At 44.3% G+C, this 22,792-nt stretch overlaps 1 protein-coding gene across 2 annotated transcripts; it reads left to right on the forward strand.

Moving 5' to 3' along the window:
- The first annotated feature begins 5,291 nt into the window (after window positions 1-5,291).
- LOC144827108 (uncharacterized) lies at window positions 5,292-19,473 on the forward strand. Of its 2 annotated transcripts, XM_078685547.1 has the most exons (3): window positions 5,292-6,192; window positions 10,126-10,217; window positions 19,199-19,473. In XM_078685547.1, the coding sequence occupies exon 1, from the start codon at window positions 5,370-5,372 to the stop codon at window positions 6,120-6,122; it is 753 nt and encodes a 250-aa protein (XP_078541673.1). In that variant the 5' UTR covers window positions 5,292-5,369; the 3' UTR covers window positions 6,123-6,192; window positions 10,126-10,217; window positions 19,199-19,473. The 2 variants fall into 2 exon arrangements, with proteins under 2 accessions (XP_078541673.1, XP_078541672.1); XM_078685546.1 differs by lacking the exon at window positions 10,126-10,217.
- Window positions 19,474-22,792: the final 3,319 nt, after the last annotated feature.

Raw genomic sequence — 22,792 nt, forward strand, 5'->3', positions numbered from 1 at the left:
CAAGGATGAGTGGCATAGTCGAGGTGATGCGTCGGGCCGATCTACGCAGTGGCGACGATACGTGGTAGGCTGTGATGTAGAAGTTCAGTGTCGTTGTTGAGGCTGCCGTTGACCGAGATGTGAGGACCTTGCACCGGGAAGGACTTCCTGTCATCTTTACAGATCCCCACCTGCCTTCAGTGAAGCTGCCGATTTGGCGGTCCTATTGAAGATGTCGATTCTTTTCCAAGTGTGAAACATGGTAGGCAAAAGTGAGCATTTACCTGGTTGTTGAGCCATATATATAGAGAGTACCATTTTACCAACATTTTGGAGTCCCTTTTGATGAAAAGCGTTCCTTTAACCTCACTTGACCCTCTTGCTACCATTCATGCTTTGACAAAAATGTACCTGTCCAGGTTTCATACAGAGGTTTGGAGAAAGGCTTCCTATAAAAAGGTAACTTGCATGCATGAACCCAAAAAGTTATGCAGTTCAGTTTTACTACACAATAACATGTCAGGGCACTGATATCAACGTGTATCAATGGCCCAAGCAATACCACGCATCAATGTTCTGTAACAATATCTAAATCAGAGATCCCATGGCTCAGCTCTTATATATCTCCAGTGGCTGTAGACAATGTATGCATCAATGGCTGCAGACGGGTACCAAGCCTTATCTGCCCCTGCACAGTAAGTAGCATTAGCAGCCCACTTGAACAAACCTGCAGAGTAGCGTGCCTTACTTTTTGCCACATGGGTGCTTGCTGTGTATTGCCGGAAATGATCACCTTGCCGTGAGAAGAACAGGAAGGATGCAGTTACCTGTACAATTGAGTAAGAGGAATGCCAGATATTTTGACCATAACATTTCTAGAACTTATGTTGAGGAGAATGTGGTTTACATGGTGAGGGGGATATAGAAAGGTACTTCCATTGGAAATTTGATGGTCAGCCCTGGGGCTTGAAAAGTTTGGACAACAGTGACTTATTGAGTAGTCAGGGACAGGCTCGGACTGGCAAGGTGGCCAATTAGACATGGTCCGATGGGCCTGTTGCGAGGACAGTTGGTGCGCCATTTTTTTATTGGCCTTAGAAGTCCAATCAGCCAAGGCCATCCCTGTTTCCACTGCAAGTGCACAACATAAAAGGCTGTTATTATAGCCTTTGCATACATATACTGAGCCTGACCATTGTCAGAGGCAGAATGATAATGGGCTTCTGTCAAAAAATGAAGTGTCTCTGCCCTCTAGCTCCCTCCAGGTGAAACAGAGGCCTCAAGAAGCTGCTGATGGGAAGAGATTAACACTTGCTTCGCAGTGGACTGGGGTACGGCGGACTGGAAAGTAAGGGTGGTGGATTCTCTTGGGACAGCAAGGAAACTCCTCAGGTTATTTGTGTCCCTCTTCCATCACGGAAATTAGTCTCTGTTGTACCCCTTTTCCTGCCATAAGCTGAGTTCACACTATATAAAACTACACAAAAATGGACGATTCTGGAATGTGGACAACTTTTGGGGGAGTGCCCGGGCCAAACTTTGATCCCAATCTGACACTGGTCAGGGATGAGCAGGTGAACTTGAGCTAGAAGGGGTGACCAGGCAGTGAATGGGAAGCTGTCATGCAGGATTACATGGTGCTATACCTCCTTGCATGCTATAAAAGAGAATCCTTAGGGCCTCAAGTGTTGCCTGATAAACTGCCGGTCCCTGGGGAAACATAGACTAGAGGTCTATGACCTTCTGGTCGATGCCCAAATTGATATCCTGTTTCTTACTGAAACCTGGCTGGATGAGGAGTCGGCCCCGGATATTATAGAAGCAGTCCCTAAGGGCTATGCAATCAGCCATTTGGATAGGAGTGGTGGCAGGGGGCACGGCATCGCAATTATCCATAAACACAGCGTCCACTGTACGCTGGAAGATATCAGCCTGGTGGAGTGTGAGGCGGGGTTTTTTACACTTGAGGTGGACCAAAATTACATTATGAAGGGGGTCCTAATTTATAGACCTCCGGGTTATGCTAAAGATTTTGTGTCCAGTATACTGGATTATCTAGCGCAGCCCGCCTTACGCTATGAGAAATTCATAGTGCTTGGGGATCTGAACCTGCACCTTGAGGATAGGACATGCCCCATTGCTAGTGAGTTTTGCCAGGAAATGGCCACTTTTCAACTGGAACTCAGATCTACTGCCCCCACTCATATAAAAGGACATCTCTTGGACCTTTTGTTTACAAACTGGGAGGATATTGGAGTCCATGACCCCCTCCCTGTTATCTGGACAGACCACTACTTGCTGCCATTTACAGACGTCTGATGACCAAGAGACCGATCCTTAGCAGCAAGATAACGGTCTGTAGGAGGTGGGGGGTTTTCTCGCAGGGACTTTTTTAACAAGGCCATAGGGCAGGATGGCCCGCCGGGGGGTAGTGATGCAGAATCAGCCTGTAAAAACTTAGATAGACCCATCATGGCGGCCCTGGACTGCACGGCTCCATGGGCCAAGAAAAAACAGTTCAGAACCCAGAAATCAGCCCCATGGTATTCAGAAGCCCTGAGAGTAGCTAAAGCGGGATGTAAACGGTGGGAAAGGATCTGGAGGGCAGATTATTCAGTGCAGGGGAAAGAGCTCTATAGAAAGGAGCTAAGGAACTACCACAAATTAGTCAGAAAGGCCAAGGCAGACTACTTTCTAGAGAAAATCGATTCAGCAATAGCTCTACCCAGGAGCTCTTCAAGGTTTACAAGGAGTTAACCTCCATTACCAGCTTAACCACTCCAGTTGAGGGCTCAGTGGGGCTCTGTAATCAGATAGCCAATTTTTTTTCGAGAAGGTGGAAAAAATCTATGCCACCTCCCCTGAAGTGGCATGGGGCAAGGAGATGGGGTTGAAAGTTGGAGAACCTGTGGTGGAAGGAGGTGGGCTGACGAAATTCTCTGTAACCCCCCCCCCTCCCCCGGGAACAACTAATTAAAATATGTAGCAGCATTAAGTCTGGATCCCCTAGGGATCCGGCTCCTCCGAAAAGGTTAAAGGGGAGTTTGGAATGTATGGAGCCTTTTATAAGGCACCTGGTAGCGACTTCCTTTGACACCTGTTGCGTCCCAGGATGCTGGAAGGAAGCCGTGGTCTTGCCACTCCCGAAGAAACCAAATCTTGGAGTAGAGCGCTTAGACAACTTACGCCCTATCTCCCTCTTGCCATACTTTGCTGAGGTGGCCGAAAAAATGGTGAATATACAGCTGACGGCACACATTGAGGAACATGACCTTCTCCACCCGACTCAGTTCGGCTTTCGTGCCAGATATTCGACTGAATCAGCTCTGCTTTTTGCCACGGAGTCCATCAGACAATTTGTGGATGCTGGTCATACGGCGGCCTTAATCCTGTTGGACTTAAGTGCCGCCTTTGACACTGTAGCCCATCACACTCTGGTGCAGTGTCTGAGGAAAGGTGGGGTGTCTGGGAATGCCTTGGACTGGTTACAATCTTTTCTGTCGGGGCGTTGCTTTCAGGTGAGACATGGCGAACACTACTCCAGGGTCATCAAATTGAACCAGGGAGTGCCGCAGGGATCAACCATGAGCCCTACCCTGCTTAATATCTATGTTGCTCCCGTGGCGGAGATTGCTGAGGGGTTTGGGATCAGGGTCGTATCCTATGCCGATGACACACAGCTGGTGGTCTCCCTAACCCAGGCGCTGGAGTCAGCTGCCTTCAGCTTCAGGACATGCATGCTTGGCGGCATGGATGGCTGACAACTGCCTGAGGCTGAATGGCGATAAGACGGAGGTGCTGGTGGTGGGGCGGGCCCCAGGTGTGTGGTCGTCGACATGGTGGCCCCAAGATCTGGGGATGATACCTACACCATGTGCTCAGGCAAAAAACCTGGGAGTCTGGTTAGACTCTAGCCTCTCTTTCGACTACCAAACTAGGCGGGTGGCAGGGAATTGCTTCGGGATTCTGAAGGCCCTGCGGAAAACCTTGGACCTACTACCCATGGCAGCTAGGAAGACATTGATCTACGCGCTGGTGACATCGCGCCTAGTTCATGGCAACATCCTGTATCTAGGCGCACCAGCCAGATGCCTGATACGTTTGCAGGGAGTGCAGAATGCAGCCGCCCGCCTCATTTTGAGGCGTCCGAGACGGTCTTCTGCTAGAGCAGCACGAGCGGTGCTTCACTGGCTCCCGATTAGAGAAAGAGTCACCTTTAAAGCACTCTGTATCTGTCACAGGATTCTACAGAGAAAAGCCCCTTTGTACCTAGCTGATCTAGTGACTCTGTACATTCCTGCACGCCAGCTGAGGTCAGGGGGAGTAGGCCTGGTATGTGTTCCCATTACTGAAAAGGCCAGGTTGGGCGGACGGTCCATCCGACTACTGGTGGCTAAACAATGGAATGCCCTCCCGATGGAACTCCGGATGGAGTCCCAGGAGAGATGTTTTAGAAAAAAACTAAAAACATTCTCTTTCCTCGAAGATAGGTGGCTTATGGCTTGGGTTTTGCTCTCCAGTCAACTTTACCGCAGCGCGGGGATACACTGGCATTAGTGTAACCATTGCGCTTTATAAATGAACATGATGATGATGATGAGGGCCTGGTGTGAAGACTTTAGGATGGTAATCAGTGGAGCAAAGCCACATCAGAAGAACACATAACTATATTTTCACATTTTTCTGGAAAAGAAGTTAAAATCTACAAAAAATCCTTTAAACGTCTGTAGGTATAGAAGTGAAACAACAATATTCTTTAATGTTTATTAGATCAATGGGAATGCATTGATGTATGTGATTATCTAGTCTTGTATTCCCGTCTGTTAACTAATATTGAGAGGTCGGTTTTTTCGAAGAAAACTATGCATCCAACCTTAATGCTTCCTGCACACCATTGTCATCAATTTGTGCTATGGAAATCTGCTACTCGGAGAATGAATAATGTGTAGTTTAGTTTGTCAGAAGCAGCCATTTGGAGATTACTTCGAAACAAAGCATTCCTTCCAGGAGGAAACAAAATATTTGCCTTTGAAGCAACACGAGTGTAGTACAAGAGATCATGGAACAAAACAAATCCAACTCAGAAGAACGGTAAACACAAATTAAGCCCGTAAGTGAACCGAGTTCCAAAGAAAATCACGTGCCTGACAAGGAAATAGAAAATATACCGTGTGCGGTGATGTGTTGTTTACTTGCCAGCTGTTGCTAGGCAACTCACTGCCATCGACTATAGGTTAGCATCACACGCACAGACCAGCAATAGACGTGCGAAGGCAGATTTAATGTGTGAAGCCACGATGTCGGTCCTGGAAGATGACGGTTTCATTTCAATTTCGTAAAGCTCTTAATAATATTTATCCTGGACACATTAGGCCTACTTTCTTCTCAATATGAACCCACTGTGGAAGTACCGACCTGAGGAAAGCCCAATCTCTGGGAAGAAGAAGAAGCTAAAAATAGAAGGGAAGCAGCTTATCTCATTGCCCCCGGAGGTCTTCGGCCTCGAGGCGCTACAGGTGCTTGAGATGAGCCCAGAGAGGGAGAGCTGTCTGTCGTTTCAGATGGGTCTCGTGCCCAGGGAAATCGGGCTTTTACGAAACCTGACCGTCCTCTACATGGATTCCAACAGCCTGAAAGCGATCCCACCTGAGATAGGCAGCCTGGAGAATTTGCAGAGGCTCACACTGAGCAACAACTGCCTGGCCTCTCTGCCGGTAGAACTTGCCAGGCTCCAGAAATTGCGCAGTCTTCACCTTGCCAATAACTGCCTCACCGCCCTGCCTGCTCCAGTCTGTCAGCTGAAAATGTTAACTTTCTTGGACGCAAGTGATAACCAGCTGGAGACGCTCCCCGAGAGCATCAAGAATCTGAAACGCTTGGAGACCCTCTTGCTTGTGTTCAACTGCCTCGAGAACCTTCCAGAATCTTTCTGCGGGCTGACGCGCCTGCGCAGTGTGTGGCTCGGACACAACCGCCTGAGGAGGCTCCCCGCCGGGTTTGGCAATCTGGAAAACCTGGACTGGGGACGCAGTCACTGTTCATGTAACTTTGAAGGGAATCCTCTCGAGTGTCCCCCTGAGGGGGTCTGCACACAGGGACCCCAGAGAATCAAAGAATACTTCCAGTCATGGCAGCTTGTGTGACTTAGTTTGCAATTTTGACAGGCCCGATGACAGTGGTATTTTACTCTGTGCAGACATATGACCCAATAAGGTAAATGTGGATTTTTTTAACTGGAGTTTGTTTCTTCTAATTATGATTATTATACTGCTTGTAAATATACAAACCTGGAAACTGAAATATATAAACGAACGAGCAGTTTACAAGTTGACTGATAAACTGCACGCAGTTTTTCTTAGCTACTTCTGAAAGACTCTAAATTAATTCTGTCTGTAGTTTTTTAACACAGTATAATACAGGCACTAAAGTTACACACCCATACCACCTGTAAATGAGAGGACACCACAGAGTGAACAAGCATTTGCAACGCAATAGGTCTCGCATTTGTGATAGTTTTTGCTATTGGCATTGTTAATGGCAATACCTTTTATTTGTCTGATTTGAAAATTAACACATAAATTAAAGGCATTGTCATTTACAATAAAACACACAAGATGATGGACGGAATGTTGCACAATGGCAAAACATTCGCCCCCAGTCACAGATCTGGGTTTAATCCGTCGTTATTTTGCTCACCAAGCCACCCGAGTTCAGACATGGCCATATGCAAATCAGTCTTGACCCTGTGCCTCATGGGAACAGTCCAGCCCGAACTGCCAAGCCATGTCTTCCCTGGAACGGAATCAGGCATCCTAGGACCAGTTTCTGGCTATCAGCTGTCTTCAGCCAGGATAACTTGACTCCAGTGGCTTAGTGAGCACCGGACCCACGTCTGGGCATACCCTTCCCACATCGGGTGAACAACAAAACACATAAGATGATGGACGGAATGTTGTACAATGGCAAAACATTCACCCCCTAGTCACAGATTTGGGTTTGCATCCATCGTTATTATGCTCACCAAGACACCCAGTTCAGACATGGCCATATGCAAATCAGCCTTGACCCTGTGCCTCATGGGAACAGTCCAACCCGAACTGCCAAGCCATGTCTTCCCTGGACCGGAATCAGGCATCCTAGGACCGGTTTCTGGCTATCAGCCGTCTTTGCCATTGTGCAACAATCCGTCCATCATCGTGTGTGTTTTGCTGTTCACCCTATGTGGCAAGGGTATACCCAGGCGTGGGTCCTGTGCTCACTAAGCCACTGGAGTCAAACTATCCTGGCTGAAGACGGCTGATAGCCAGAAACCAGTCCTAGGATGCCTTTTTCCGGTCCAGGGAAAGACATGGCTTGGTGAGCAAAATAACGATGGATTAAACCCAGATCTGTGACTGGGGGTGATTGTTTTGCCATTGTGCAACATTCCGTCCATCATCTTGTGTGTTTTATTGTCATTTACAATGCCAAAAGCTCAAACTCATGTAAATGCAAGACCTATTTCATTTCAACGAAGCAGCCTCCATTTTCCCGGACTGCTTGGAAAGTGAAAGTGTGCATGGAGCGCTGAATGTTGCAGGAAAGCATGTCGTACATGCGGTAGGAGAAACTCATTAAAGAAAATAGTGCTTACAGACTAAATAAAACACATAGTGTAACAACAGAAGTAAGAGGGCCAATCCACTTGGAAGGACTACGCTACCTTATTTACAGTTACAAATGAAGACCAGGCGGTACTAAGGAGGGACTAACAAACCTATTAATGAATCAGAAGCCAGCATTTACAAAGGATAATGACACAAGCCAATGAAAAATATAGGCGTAGAGTGGGCGGAGCTTCTAGTCTATACTCGAATACAGTATGCCTCGCAGAGCAGCACATGCGCTGCCCAGGCTCGACCTAACAAAATGTCGGTGCTGTGAGACCAACCAGCTGGAGACTAATTACAAAAAAATACATTAATGTCCTTTGGCCCCCAATTAAAATAATTCTTTGGCACATTGGAAGGCATTAAATACAACATGTGGACTCTTACACCCCTTTAGATGTTATTATCCACACTATAGGTTATCTTGAGGCCAAAAGGCAAATCAAAAAGAATGCTACTTCTCTTAGATTAGGGATGCAAAAATGATTTGATAATCTAGACAGGCCATCAATCATGCCTCTCTTAAACATTATTAAGGTCAAATAAATGCCATCATTCCCATCAGTATGGGATAGAAGCTTTCCCAGACATGCCCAAGAACTGCTTAAACATAGAGCAGAGTAATCTGTTCAGGTTAATCTTCAGTCTCCCACAATCACCTTTCCCAGAATGCCAGGGGCGAACCTTGCCTGAGAGGTCAGCAGTGTGCTCCCACATCCTGTTGTCCATTTAAAGTACTCCCGTGAGTCATTGAGCTGACGAGCTCGTGGATGAAGCACCTGCGTGCCAGTGAGAGGTACCGGACCTGATATATTGTTTGGCACCCTACTCAGCAAACCCCAAAATACAAGACTGTATTCTCTACTGATGACGGTTAATAAACCAGAAACACGTGTCTAGAAATCAGCACTATCTGTGCCAACCGTGGCGAAATGCTCAAAAATTTTGGAGCGAGCTGCAAGAGATTGCATTTCCCAGAATGCCAGGGGCGAACCTTGCCTTAGAGGTCAGCGGTGTGCTCCCACATCCTGTTGTCCCACAATCACCTAGTCCAGCATAAATCCACTTAAAATGTTGACTTGTTGATTAAGAGCTGTAAGCAAATTATGCCGTGTCAAGATAAAGAATTTTATGAATAAAGCAGAGCCTTATACTCCTAGGGCCTCATTTATGAGAAATGACGCATCACTGCGTGAAAGCAGCAATGCATCACTTCTCAGTGCGCACTCCTTGCGTCTTTATTGATGCGTCATATTTATAATAGGACGCATCATGTCGCAAGGCGTTACAGATACGTCAGTATTTCTGACGTATCTGTAGGCGCAAAAGTGACGCATTGCTGGAGTGTGTCACAAAAGTGACGCAACTCCAGCAATGTGTACTTTCTCATGGGCAAGTCCCATGTTGTTAGTGCCTGCATCAGTCTTACGCCTGCAATGATGCAGGCATAAGATTTTTATGCATTAGCAGCCAAGAAATGGCGCAGTGAAATCTTACAGATTTCACTGCGTCACTTCCATGACCCTTTCTTGCGTCAAAACACCCCCTTGCATACATTATTCCTGGCGCAGGTATAATGTGGCGCAGGGGTTTACAAAGTGACGCATCTACCTAGATGCGTCACTTTGTACATATGGTGCAACAAGGCGCATTTTTTACACCACTGGTGCATCACAAAAAGTGACGCACCGGTGGCGTAACAGTGACGCACAGCCTCATAAATGGGGCCCCTAGAAGTTACTTATGCCAAGAATTTGACAGCCCATTGTTTCAAGTGAGTTCTCCATGGCAGGTAAATCTCACCAAATTTCCAAATATTTTGAATGTGGAATGTCCATAGTATCAGCCTAAAACTTTACTGAAGACTGTCTTAAGAACATAAATGTTCCTTTTCCTAGAAAAGGCCACGGAAATTGACTTTTTCTCTTTAGGTTATGATTGATTAGGTTACAAAGCCATGAACAAGGTTTTAGATGATCTAGTCAAACTTGCAAAATGGCACCAGCTAAAATGCATACTACTTTAACAAACAATGAAAATAAGCTGTATTGCTGTTTATTAACAACCAGTCTTCCACTACCATACGATCATGTATTTTTTAATTACTTAATTTTTTTGTTTTTAGTAATGTGTTTGTCTATTTCTTTTGCTTCACTTTTTAGAATGATCTGTTTTATGTATTGTAATAGTTTTTGTTAACTATGTACAATAAAACCGATTATAACCAGGTCCAATGCAGACGTAAAGTCTGCTAATATAACAAATAAGCGATGGTTACATTTTCTAATGTATTTCAACACTGGCCAATGGAGCATGAAACAATGATCCATCATAGATGTTTATGGTTTAATTTCTGGTTCATTGTGTGGGAGAATTTCTTGCTAAAGATCTGTGTCTCAATTCTAGAAACAATCACTTTATATATAACTTTTCCATTCAAATCAAGTTAACAGGTGGCAATCAGTCTCATAATTGCTCACCCTCTTTTTGAAAATAGGACAGATTACTTCCCCACACCATGTTTTGGCAAGACAGAAGATCTGAATACTGCTGATGACAGAGCCACCAACGTTTACCCCAACTGTGCAGGTGTGCAAAATAAACAATATTGGGCAACCCACCAGGGATGCTATCCTTCAGCTTCTATAATTTCTTTATCTTTTGAATAACTGTATTTTTACCTATTGTTAGCCCAACTCCTTAAGCATTGGGTGAAGAATCCTTAGATCCGGCCATTTCATCTCTAGCATAAGGGCGGTATTAGAAAGTCATCCAATTGGCTATCTCCACCCTACATGGTGGATTGTCTGCCTTCTTAACAAAATCATTGGCACAAAAAACCTTTCAAAAATATTTTAGCATCATTTTCGGCCTCTGCCAAGCACATCTCATACCACTTTAACCTCTCTGTATTAATATTTGTTCTCCCAAAATAGTTTTCTTGTATTCTGCCTTAGCATTCCTAAAGCTTGGAGCCTTTTCACTGGGCACACTAAGGCGGTGGCTGGAAGATTCTCTTGTTTGATGACCTTTGTACTGAAAATTGTGCTATGCCTACTTGTACCATCTGCATTGCACTTGACGCTTTGTTACACACTGGTGTTTCTGTCATTCTGGACTCATTATTGCTCACCGCTTTCCGAAGACTAGGTCCTGTCGTATCCTGCCACTTGTTCTTCTTACTTACTTTACATTGACTGTGATCTGACGTGAGGTGCTGCTTCTTCATTAATTCTACTGCTACCAGCACTGCCTGGAGCGATGATCACTCACTCATTAGGGGCCAACTTGTGAATCAGCCAGCCACTTCCAGAGTGGAGTGATGGCAGAGCATGAACAATCCCAGTGACTGTGGATTGGCTGTCACTTGGAAAGGGGACATTCACCATTAACATCTGGAAGGCTGCCAGCAAATCACTCAATAGTTGTAATGTGATGTATTCCTATAGGTTCTGTATCGATCCCCCTATTCCTGACCCTATTCTGGTTAACAAATTAACTAGCAGCCATCCCATGATGCAGAAACCGTTATCTGATTACGCCAGACCACGGCACAGGAGCGCGTTATCTGATTAGGTCATAACGCTTGCCATCTAATTAGGCAAGCAATATTCCTCCAGCCCCTGATAAGGCATACGGAGTTCTCAAAACAAATCAAACCTATGACAACCTGGGAAAATCCCTGGGGCCATTGTTTTGATTTCTCAAAGAACTTCAGTAAAAGAATGTGCTAACGACCAGCTCGTATGACATCCTTATTGACGTATCTATGTCCATCCTTACGTCAATCTCGGCACCTTACAGGTATAAATATTACCGATATTGCCTTAAGCAAACACACGCGGTGGTGACGAGATCGGAGCAGCGAGACTTGCCGAAGCTCAGCAGAGAGCGAAGCCCACTGACGCTGCCCCGCCTTCCTGACGCGCTGAGAACGAGACGCTGCCTTTCTCCTGCCGAGAAATCCAGCTCCGGCGCTTCCGAGCAGCCCTTGCAGGCAGCCTGAAATATCGAGACCAAAGATGAGAGATACCATCCCTTAATCATCCTAGATTCAGGTACGGAGCTGAATAACCCCTTGCAGAGAATTCTTGAGTCAGTCACTTGGCAAAACAAACTTAACTTAAACTGCTACTTTCTATCCCTGCCCACGTATTAGGCTTAGGTCAGGTACACTGAGGTAGGCGTAGTTAGAAGCACCAGTTGAGTACGATTAGTCAAATGTTTATATGTATGTATCTATTTTATCCATTTTAAACCACCATATGGCTTAGAAACCATATAAATGTTTTTACAGTATTATTTTATAATTCTGCTTTTATTGTATGCACTTTACTTAACCATAAGTATTGCGTTAATATCGATTCATTTCTCTTGTACGAGAAAAGAGACTGATCAATAAATAACATCTTTTATTGAACACGCCCGTCTCTTCCTTTTCTCTACAATCTGGTGAAACTAAGAATGCACGTACTGACTGAGTAAAATAAGTTGTCTTTTGTTTTCACACGACTCTAGAGATACACTCTTGATTAGGGGAGAGCAAAGTTGTCATGTTCTATGGTTGTCAGAAACTAAATCCCTTCTTGTCTATCCAGGGAGGTTCAACTCCTCCTTGCCTATTCGAGAAAGTTTCTAGTGAACTCTGAGCTAGCTGGCAAACCCAAAACTTTAAGTCTAATATCGACAGTAGAAGACCTAGTTAACGTCTGGTCTAGGTCTATACTATTGGAGGTATTATTCCAATGCGCAGAGCCTATTGGGATAATAGGAACTACACTACAGTAAGTTGTACTTATTTCCAGGAGTAACGCTAACTGATATTTTTTGTTTGTCAAAAATAGTGCATAAAATAGTGCACCCTGCACCTTGAATAAATTAAGTTCTTTCTGTAAAAGGTGGGTGCTGAGTTGTATACTCAACATGCGCTGGAGTAGTGCTCTCCCAAAGTGACAATAGAACTAAAATAATGTTGGCCTGATACACTTAATGGTAGAGCTTCTGGGCAGCGAGAACCAGAGAGGGACGACAGCATGCAAACTCTGCCCCGCGGCCTCTGTCCGCTATGTCCTGGTAATAGGCCCCTCAGTCACATGCCACTTTGGAAGATCCCAGGGGTCATAACTTCAGACATCCTGAATTCTTGTAAGCCCTCTGCCCATAGGGACAGCAGAGTGGATGTTGTTTCGTAGTGTTGGGGGTTCCCTTCATCCACTGGTGCTAACACAGTGGCAAAGGGTGAAAGCCTCACCTAAGATAAAGAGCAGAATGGTTTGTCTCAATCTGGCACCAGCCAATCAAAATGCAGTTCACTACATGCATCCTTTAGATTACCCATGTCTGCACCTCTTTGGCCTGTAAGGGTTGGAATTCACAAAATAAAACTATGCCAGGGGACTGGTGATGAGAGTGCCAAAGTAGTTCAATGAGAGTACAGAAATATTATCGCCTTGAAAGACTCCCAATTTGCTTTCAAGACTGGCACACTTTGTAGATCTCCCAATGCAGTGTGAATAAATACCTCCATCTCAAGAATACTTCTTATTTGACGGTATTAAACTCGCCCATCGCAAGGAAGCAACCTCAGTTTGTATACAAGCAGATCAGCGCACCTTGATCACAACAATATTGCAGCATGGTGCACAGCAATAGGAAACACCCTGAAACAAGCAAACACAAAACATCTTCATATTGTAGCTTTTTTCCCTAAGCCCCATTTCCTGAAATTCCAACAGTTAACCACTTGCAAGCCTAAAGTACCACCACGCCTGGAAAATGTGGCAGATTCCATTAAAAGCTGCACTTGCCTTTAAAGAATGCAGTATTCTTCCTTAAAAATTAGTCTCTGTTCTTTAAGAGGGGTGCAGTCTTCTTAAACCATTCTAGCCTTCTCTTCAACAGTACTGCACTCTCCTATAAACAGCGCGGCACTTTCTTAAAGCTTGTTACCTTTAAAAAAAACTGCTGTACCACATAATACTTCAAATGGCGGGTTCTGGAGAGGGTATAGCTCACCTTCGAATCGCTCTTCGTCTTCACAGGCCAGGCCGCGTGACCGTAAAAAGTCTGAAGATTACTTCATGGACCTCAGAGGGACTAACTCGGGGCACCTGCTCTTTCCTCAGCGCGGCTGTGGTACTAGCCCCAAAGAGAGCCGTTGCCGTCTGACCACTTGCTCCCTCCCTGGCACTTTCTCGTGTGCCCCGGCCCCTGATGCACAACTCGCGGGGGCAAAACAATGAACGGCCTCGCCTCTCGGCAGCGCAGCACCTACAATGGCGAGCCCGGCCTGCAAGCCCCAGCAGTTCTTGGGGATTTAAATCACCGTCCATCGGGCCTCGTCACCCGCAGGCGCCATGCCAGATGTGGCGGGTTAGTCACCAGCGGCCAGGTGTGAGGCCGTCACCAGTGCAGCAGGTGCCGCTGCGCCGGGCACATGGGTATGAGGGACTCGCTTCAACATAAACCCCAACAAGTGAAATAGGGGGGCTTACATTAGGGCACCCACTTGTCTCCTTCCTGTCGCACTGACTTTGGAAGCAGAGAGGTCGAGCTGCTTTGTCACGTGTGAGCGGCTCCTCCAGCCCTGAGTGCCCCCTTTTCATTCTGGTACTTGCGGTTCTGTTTTTCCCCCTCATAAACGCAATATTGACTACAAGCTCCACAAAGCAAAGGTAACAAGCTGTTGCTTACTAATGCGAGGAGTGCCTACCTCGGTGTGCACGACCTCATTAACCACCTCCCCCCGTGTTAGAGATCGACACTGCCACCATCTACAGTTATCGAAACTAACAAAAGAAAGTGAAGCAGCACCATGCACGTGCATTTTCGGCGTGGCCTGCGGCTCGTGCCCAGTGGCGGCGCCTCCGGACTTCGCCATACTTGAAGAGTGCTGCGCAGCTCGTGCGGTCCAGGGAGGGGGCTGCCAAAGTGCCCAAAGAGACAAAGAAAAATCTGCAGAAAAGTCTGTCGGGAGCCCACCTGCCTTCGTGAATGGAGCATGGTGCGGCCAAAGCAGGATTTCAGGCAGGGCTCCTGTGAGCAATACGGAGCCCCGCGTGTTGCTGCATTGACCGGCTGAAGACGGAGACCAGCCGAGGAGCAGCACAGAGTCCCCACGAGAGCCAGTAAGTGGGGTGAGGCAGCATGCACATGTAAAGCGCACCGCGCTTTGCGCTCTCGTGCGCATAAAAATAAAGTTATATTGCATGTGGCTTGCGAGGACGGAAGGGGGTCAGGAGATGTGCACACCACGTGTCTGTAAGTGCGTGTTCACGAGCTCCAATCGCCCCTGCGCGTGCCATCTCCTGTCTCCCTTCCAAGTCAAGCCAGCAACAATAGATCTCGCTGGCGACAGCGCTTCGCGCTGCGTCGACAGGTGCAAGACCTAAAAACGGATGCAGAATGTATATGGGCCAGGTGCAGTACCAATTATGAGTGGATGTGTAAATGAAGCCTTTAAAGTTATGTACGTGGCTTTACCACCTCTGCTGGTGTGGAGCAACCGGCGGAAAATATTTGAGAGAAATATTGTGATATGTGCGAAATAAAGGGAAAAGTTTTGGTGTTACCACTGCATTATCTGCTAATACCAAACAAGGGTTTGTAATGGTGCAGAGCATTACGATGAAAAGAGAGTGAGTTACCGCAATTATCACAAGAGAGTGAGTGTCTAAAGAACCATTACCCCAATGGCAATCGCAACAGACCAGATAATTGTCAGTCTATGTATCACTGTCCTGTAACTTGATCTCTTATGATGGTTCTAAGCCAGAATAGTATAACAAAAATAGCGTTTGACTCAAATGTTGTGACCTAAATGTAATTTACAAAATACCGCTCCATAAAGTGTATTTGTCAGAAGATATTTACGCCATTCTATTTGGGTACCGTACCCTCACCGTGTTTCACACCTAATGACTACAGTGCTGTAAAGTGTCTGTAGGGTTGCAAACTGGCACTTAACAAAGTAATTAAATGAACAAAGTAACAAATAAAATGTCTACATTGGGAAGTGCAATAATTATGTGACAGGTTATCTTTTATGTTACATTTTTTATTAGCTCTAGGCGTGGCTATTTATGGGCTGGATACTCTTCAAGGTCTATGATATTATCAGATTGAGATAGGGAAACAATTAGCCGAATGTACAAATTTTTCATGCAACTCAGAGCAGCAGCCATGGTTGCTGCATTGCACTGCCTGAAAGGGAAAGAGCAGAATGGTGCCACATCAAGTAAGATATGCGCTTTTTCCCTCTCCCTCTGCACTGGCACACATTAATGCTGGCTTGTGCCAATACACACATCCTTGCACTATAGTGCAAGAGTGTGTGCCAGACGTCAAGCATGAGCTCTGTACTTTAAGGATACCCTTTTAGTACAAATTACTATTCTTTGACTTAGGTGAATAATTTCCCCAGTTTGTGTTTGTGTACAGTGCAGCACAAATATAAAGTTAGAAAAATGTTGAGAATTCCCCCCCAAATTTTACACTTAGCCTCAAAGAGCTGTACATGTTTGGTGCACATCCCTAACTACCATTGTCAATAGATAGGAGTTTGTTTCAAAACCCATGGGGGAATGCCCATGTACCATCCATGGCCTGCCTCCTTGATGTAAAGTAGTATAGCTATTTTGCATTACTTGTGATCTACATTCCAACACAAATCAGTATTTGCTTTAAAAATTAAATCTCAATGCATCACTTTGAATCGGATTTGCAGTACTTTTAGGATGGAAATCTGGTTCAAAATTTTAGAACTTTTCCCCAAAGATTGATGCTAGTGTGGAGTATTAATACATTAAATGCATTCAAATGTAAACCACTCAATTCTGCTCCTGCATATCAATATTCTTCTGTCAAGAACTAGCACTTCACAGTGAGCCTTAACTACCATGCTCTAGGGAGCAACTACAATTTTGTTGAAGAAATGATTGATTGTATTGCTATGCCACTATTAAAAGAAAATTAATATTTACTGTTAGGATAATTAAATATCCATTAGTACGGTTGCTCAGGCAACGCGGCAGCAACCTTTGCTTCTTTCCAATGTGAAACAATCTACTATGTCAAATGCACACTCACAACAAAGGGAAATATGCCTGACCTCATTATTGCTGCTCCTAAGTGCATCACAGTGCTTGTTCCTTTTATAACTTACTGATCTAACCATGTCCAAATTTCCACTATTACCAGTGCCTGGATACCCTCACAGGTGACGCGAAGCGCTCTACAAATCTACTGATTGATTGATTGATTGAACTGCCCAAGGGACACCAGAAAACTCTGTATGCATGGAATAGAACCACTGTGTAAAATCACTTTCAATTCCATTATAAGTACTTCATTATCTACTGATATCAGGCATTAAAATACCACCAACCATCATTATAATTCTACACTATTAGAAATCATCAAAGAAGTGGCTCATTTACAAAGAGCAAAAACAAAAACTAGCACATGCAATGGGTTGTTTTTAGATACTGCTTGTGCACCACTTAAAATATACTGGAGGATACTCCAATCCTTAAAAATTGATCAAGCCTTGAAAGAATATCAAAAGATGAACATGGTTAATATATTCAAATTGAAGGCCAAAATATTAGAGAATGTACTTGACATACCGACAATAATTATCAGAAAACTCATGACATCATGTAACGACAAACTTCTAAAGGACCTAATTGCCCAAAATTACCAACAAAAGGTTGCTCATAGTGTGTAGCTTTTTTTCTTAGAAAAGATGTACACCATAAGGCAAAAGATCCCAGTTGCCTCCCGCAAAAGGAATAATCTCTACTCCGGAGCTCAGAGCACTAACTGGACCTCCGTCACCTCGCCACCCCCTCAGCCTCTACAACCTCTAGAAAAGATGGTTGATTCTACCATTGAACTGCCGTTGAACAACTTACAAGAGTGTGTACTAACAAAACTGCTGAAATCAGCCTGATGATTCCTCGTCCTCATGGGCTCAGCATCATAAATTCATCATTGCCAGAGATAGAAGTGCTACCAGCACCAACAACAATCACAAAACCAGTTCTAAGAACCTAAAGGATGATCTAGACAAAGTCAAAGTTTATCAAGTGGTTGATTTAATCGTTACAATTTGGAAATATGAATCATCTCCTTTCTTGTGAAAATCCTGGAGAAAATCATTACATAAAAAAATATGGCTGCAATTTATAGCAGGCGGGTTTCTATGAAGGACACAGTATCCGAAAAATGTCCTTAAAAATTGTTGATGATGTTTTTCTGGTGATTTACAAAGGACAAACATGTCGAATTATTCTCCTTAAACTATCTACAGTATTTAATATTGAAAGACCCAAGCATTTTATTAGATACTTTATCATTAAACGTAGGCCTAAGAAGCAATTGTATACTGTAAGTAACGAGTAATAATCCTTTGCAATACATATACACACTTACTGACATGTCCTCAATGTCACAAACAAATCTACTCTAACCTACTCTTTCTAGGGCTTTATTCCCAGAATGTGGAGCAACATGCTGGGGGAATATAGACAAGCAACACCTTTTGACTCTTTAAAAAAAGCTAAATGAGCACTTGGTAACAAAGGTAGGTAAGATTTTACTCCTACTCTCCATGAGATTATGTCCATGGGGCAGATTTTCTCATTTGTATTGCAACTCAGTGCAGCAGCCAGGCATGCTGTGCTATGGTGCAAGGGGGCACAGCTCAGAGACATCCCTACTAATGTCGGCCTGCTGCCATCTCTAATTTGGCGCCTTATGACACTCACAATCTCCGCACTATGGTGCAGGGGTAAGTGTGGCTTTCTGGTTTAGGATTTAAAATGGAAGCATACTCTTCAAAATTCTAGACAAATTCGGAAATATCCTATGTAATAAACATGTTCTTGAGCACACCAGCATCTCGTAGAACTCAAACATGTCCCCTTATTAACGCCTACTTCAAGGAGGTTTTTGTTTTTGATGCAAAGTCCAGTTTGGCTATCCTAGTATGCTCCAAAAGAAATGGGGTCGCACTAATCTGCCCAAGTAAGCCAGCAGTAATGCCTCTTTGACACAAAGCGTCACAAAGCACTTTTTTACTCTAAGAAAATGGCACGTTTCGAACACAAAATAATTTTGCTCTGAAAAGTAAATACCAATGTAATGCTTTGCCTCACTTTACTTGACTTTGCATTAATTTGCAGTGGAGCTAAGCCTTAGTAAATCTGGGCTTCTGAGGCTATTCCTTATTGTCTGTGTCTGCCATGGTCATGTTCTCACCTCAAGATTGCTGAACTATCTCCTACACATGGCTTCAACTGTTCTTTGCACTATGTTTCATCGGTTACCTTATATTTATTCTCACCTCTTCCTTCCGAGGTCATTCCCATTTTCGGTATTTCATTTTCCTTTCCACATCACTCAAATAAATACATTCTATCTTTGCATCCTCGCTATATTTGCATCTAAATTCCATGGACTCCTCAAAAGCTCCTGTATTTCTCATATGTCATGTACCTCAAAACTTAATTGTAAACTCTATCTTCTCACCATTAATAGCTAATTCTCTCTTTCTCTTTTGTTTCTAGGCACCTCGGACCTATGTACACCTCATTTATTAACACCCTAATTGAAGACCCTCTCAGTCGCAAACGTTAATAGGTCCCCGTGGTGACTTCAGCTCTTGAGTGGTGTGGGATACCACTACAGATATGTATTCAACTATCTCTGCTTTAACTATTAAGGCAGTATTGTGTCTACGAACCAATGAAACCTCTTTAGTTACTTGTTTACTTTTGTAATATTATAAATGTGTATAGCCAATGATATATAAAAACATGACAGATGAATAAATAAAAAGTCAATGTGCATTGAATGAAAATATTTTTGTCCTTCGGCATTTTTTGTTCTAAATAAAAAAAACAATTTGTGGTCAAACCTTTTGACAAGTTTATATTCCCATATGTTTCATATGAATGTGTTAGTTTCTGTTCGAGGAGGAATCAAATATTTGTTTTGCTTCCAAGCAGCAGTTCTGAATGCTTGGCCAGGTACATGAATTATCAATATCCTTCCTATTTCCCTATGCAAATAGGAAATCATCCTCTATTTTTGTCCTACTTACTCTGCTTTTTTGGTGGCCTGGGACCATAGTTTAGACTTATTTTGGGATCCTTAATTATTATCAGGCCTTGGCGTAATTCACTGAGTTTTGCTATGCAGAACTCCACAAAGTTACAAAAAAACAGCGAAGTTTTGCAAGTGGCGGAGTGCAGAGCAAACTGCAGTTTATGCCGGTATTCCTGCCGCTCGGGTAGATCGTTCTTGCGAACTTACCATTCATGATCACGAGCAGGGAAAAACTCCGTTGTACATCGTGAAGCCGAGTTTTCTCGCGGAGTGCAGAAAACTCAGCAAACTCTGCGAACGGAGCGAAGTCCACTGCCCAGGCTTACTTATTATACACTTGAATACCAGGATATTTACAGGCAATTTGCAATGTACCTAAAATACACGGTTGGATTATTTTTGCACATGGAAAATAATCTTTAGTCAGCATGTCTTCATATAATATTTGCATTAAAGGAGACTTTCGCATACTGACTTTTAGGTAATCCGTCTGTGCTAGTCACTTTAATCACTCTACCAAAGTTGACCTTCTTTATTGGTTCCATTCATACTACATCCACACCTGTGAGCGGGGCACAGCTTCCACTGATCAATGCCTTGCCTCACCAGATATCTTCCTGCGCATCCTTTGTATTCTGGCAGCTGTCTGTCAAGGGACGCCCATGATATTTTACCACTTTAATGAGGCAGAATCTGTCTGACCTCCCCAGGTGTGCATATCACTTAATCCTACAGTGGGTGGTATCAAGCTTTGATCCTAAAGAGGCTGGAGAAGGGTGGCCTTGGGTGGTATTAGGAGTGATAGGGGGCACTTTCATGTGCTACAATTAACAAATGTTTACCACAAAACTACCATCTAATGTTCTCATCGAAGTTTCACGTTTCTCATTAAGGTGTCTCTGTAATTAGGCAGGATCCTTGTTTTCAAATGTACTTTTCCAGTCTACGTTGTATTTTATATTTACTGGATGTGAATTATTGCATCATAAAAATGCATACAAAATTACCTCCCTTACAGCTACATTAATTGTCTCAAAGTGTTGCTCTGACACAAATGATAACAGAGTAGTGTTGGACTTGCCCCTTTTTGCAGGGCCATCCCTGAACTTTCTGCCTTCCTCCTGGTATTTTTTCTGACTTGGTGTTGGTGGTTTTAGGACTCTGGGCACTTTATCACTGCTGTTCAGTGTAAAGCGCATGTGCTCTCTATGGTAAACGTGGTAAGATTGGTCTACACCTGTTTGGCATATTTAATTTACCTTCAGTCCCTTGTAAAGTGGTGTCTCATATACCCAGGGCGAGTAAATTAAATGCTACTGGTGGGCTTGCAGCACTGCTTGCGCCACCCACCAAAGTAGCCTTTCAAACCTGTCTCAGGCTCTGCCATTGCAGGGTCTGCACGCTCAGTCTACTGCCGCTGTTTACATGGTGCATAAAATGGGTGCCACGGACTCCCCTTTTAATACATATCGGGCACCCCTTAGGTAGGTCCTAGTTAACCAGGATGCTTGTTTCCGGTCCAGGGAAGACTTTGTATGCCAGTGCGGGCTGGACTGTTCCCTTGAGGCACAGGGTCAAGACTGATTTGCACATAGATGTGTCTGAACTGGGTTAACAAAGTGAGCTAAAGAATGATGATGGATTCAACCCATATCTGTAGTTGGGCGTGAATGTTTGAAAAGTTTCAGCACTCTGTCCATCATCTCCTTGTGTTTGCTTTGTTCACCCTAGGTTGGCAGGGTATGCCCAGCTGTGGGTCACTTGCTCACTTTGCCACTGGGTTCAAGCTAGCCTGGCTGAGGAGGGGTGTAACCACAAAACTGGGCCCAGGATGCTTGTTTCCGGTCCAGGAAAGACATAGCTTGGCAGTTCGGCTGGACTGTTCCCATGAGGCACAGGGTCAAGACTGATTTGCATATAGCTGTGTCTGAACTGGGGTGGAAAAGTGAGCTAAAGAATGATGATGGATTCAACCCAGATCTGTGACTGGGGGTGTGTGTTTGAAAATGTCAGCACTCCGTCCATCATCTCCTTGTGTTTGCTTTATAAGTGCCCCCCAGAACTGGTTTGGACCAGGCACAGAGCCCTGTGCCATGTGCAGAACAGAGACCTAGTGGGTATATGTATTGGGGCTGTGACCTCATGAATGGTGTGCTGTTGTGCCTATTTGGGACTTATGACCAGCAGGCTCCCGGACTGCCAGCAGGCACCGCCGCTGGGGACTGACCTGTGCCCTACTTGGCAGCTGAAGGGTCTGCTGTTCTGGATAGGATACAAAGAAGAGGGGGTCCCAGTATAGACGGACAATGATTATCACATTTTACAAAATAAAGTGAATTAATCCATCAACACACAAGTTAGATCTACCGAGTTTTATTCACTGGAAGATCAAATGCAGTAAATACACAGATAACTTAATAGCTGTATTGAAGGTTATAAAGTGCCCCGGGAGGGAGGTGGGAAGTGGTATAAGTGAGGATAAGGTAGTGACGGGATTGTGTGACAGTAAAATCAAACGTTAAAGAATGAGTAAAGCTGTGATTCTTCTAACAGCGAATACAAAAAACGGCTAACAATGACCAAAATCATAGGTAGACATATTCCACATAGTATAATGAATATGCATCGTTCAGGCGTGGAATTGCCGTAAGAAGCACAACAGTCGACGTTTCGACCCTCTTATCATTGCAGGTGAATTAAAAATCCTTGCTGTGGGGTCTTCATCAGGACAAAGGGGTAGGGGCAGGCAACCACACGTATAAACAATACTTCTGATGGTCCGGAATGGGTAATGGCGCCGTCAGGGTGTGGCAGTACCAATCATTCAACAAAAAACGCTCACTTGCAGTAAGTTAGATGGGGGGCGTTGTGGGAATTGACTACGGATTTGATCTATCTTTCTGAAAAAAGCTTGCTCGTAATTATTTTATGTGGAATATGTCTACCTATGATTTTGGTCATTGTTAGCCGTTTTTTGTATTCGCTGTTAGAAGAATCACAGCTTTACTCATTCTTTAACGTTTGATTTTACTGTCACACAATCCCGTCACTAC

The sequence above is a fragment of the Lissotriton helveticus genome, chromosome 4_1 (assembly GCF_964261635.1).
Source record: "Lissotriton helveticus chromosome 4_1, aLisHel1.1, whole genome shotgun sequence".
In the NCBI taxonomy this organism is placed as follows: Eukaryota; Metazoa; Chordata; class Amphibia; order Caudata; family Salamandridae; genus Lissotriton; species Lissotriton helveticus.

Excerpts from the sequence above, each read along its gene's own strand:
- LOC144827108 (XM_078685547.1), top strand. The coding sequence starts at position 5,370 with ATGAACCCACTGTGGAAGTACCGACCTGAGGAAAGCCCAATCTCTGGG.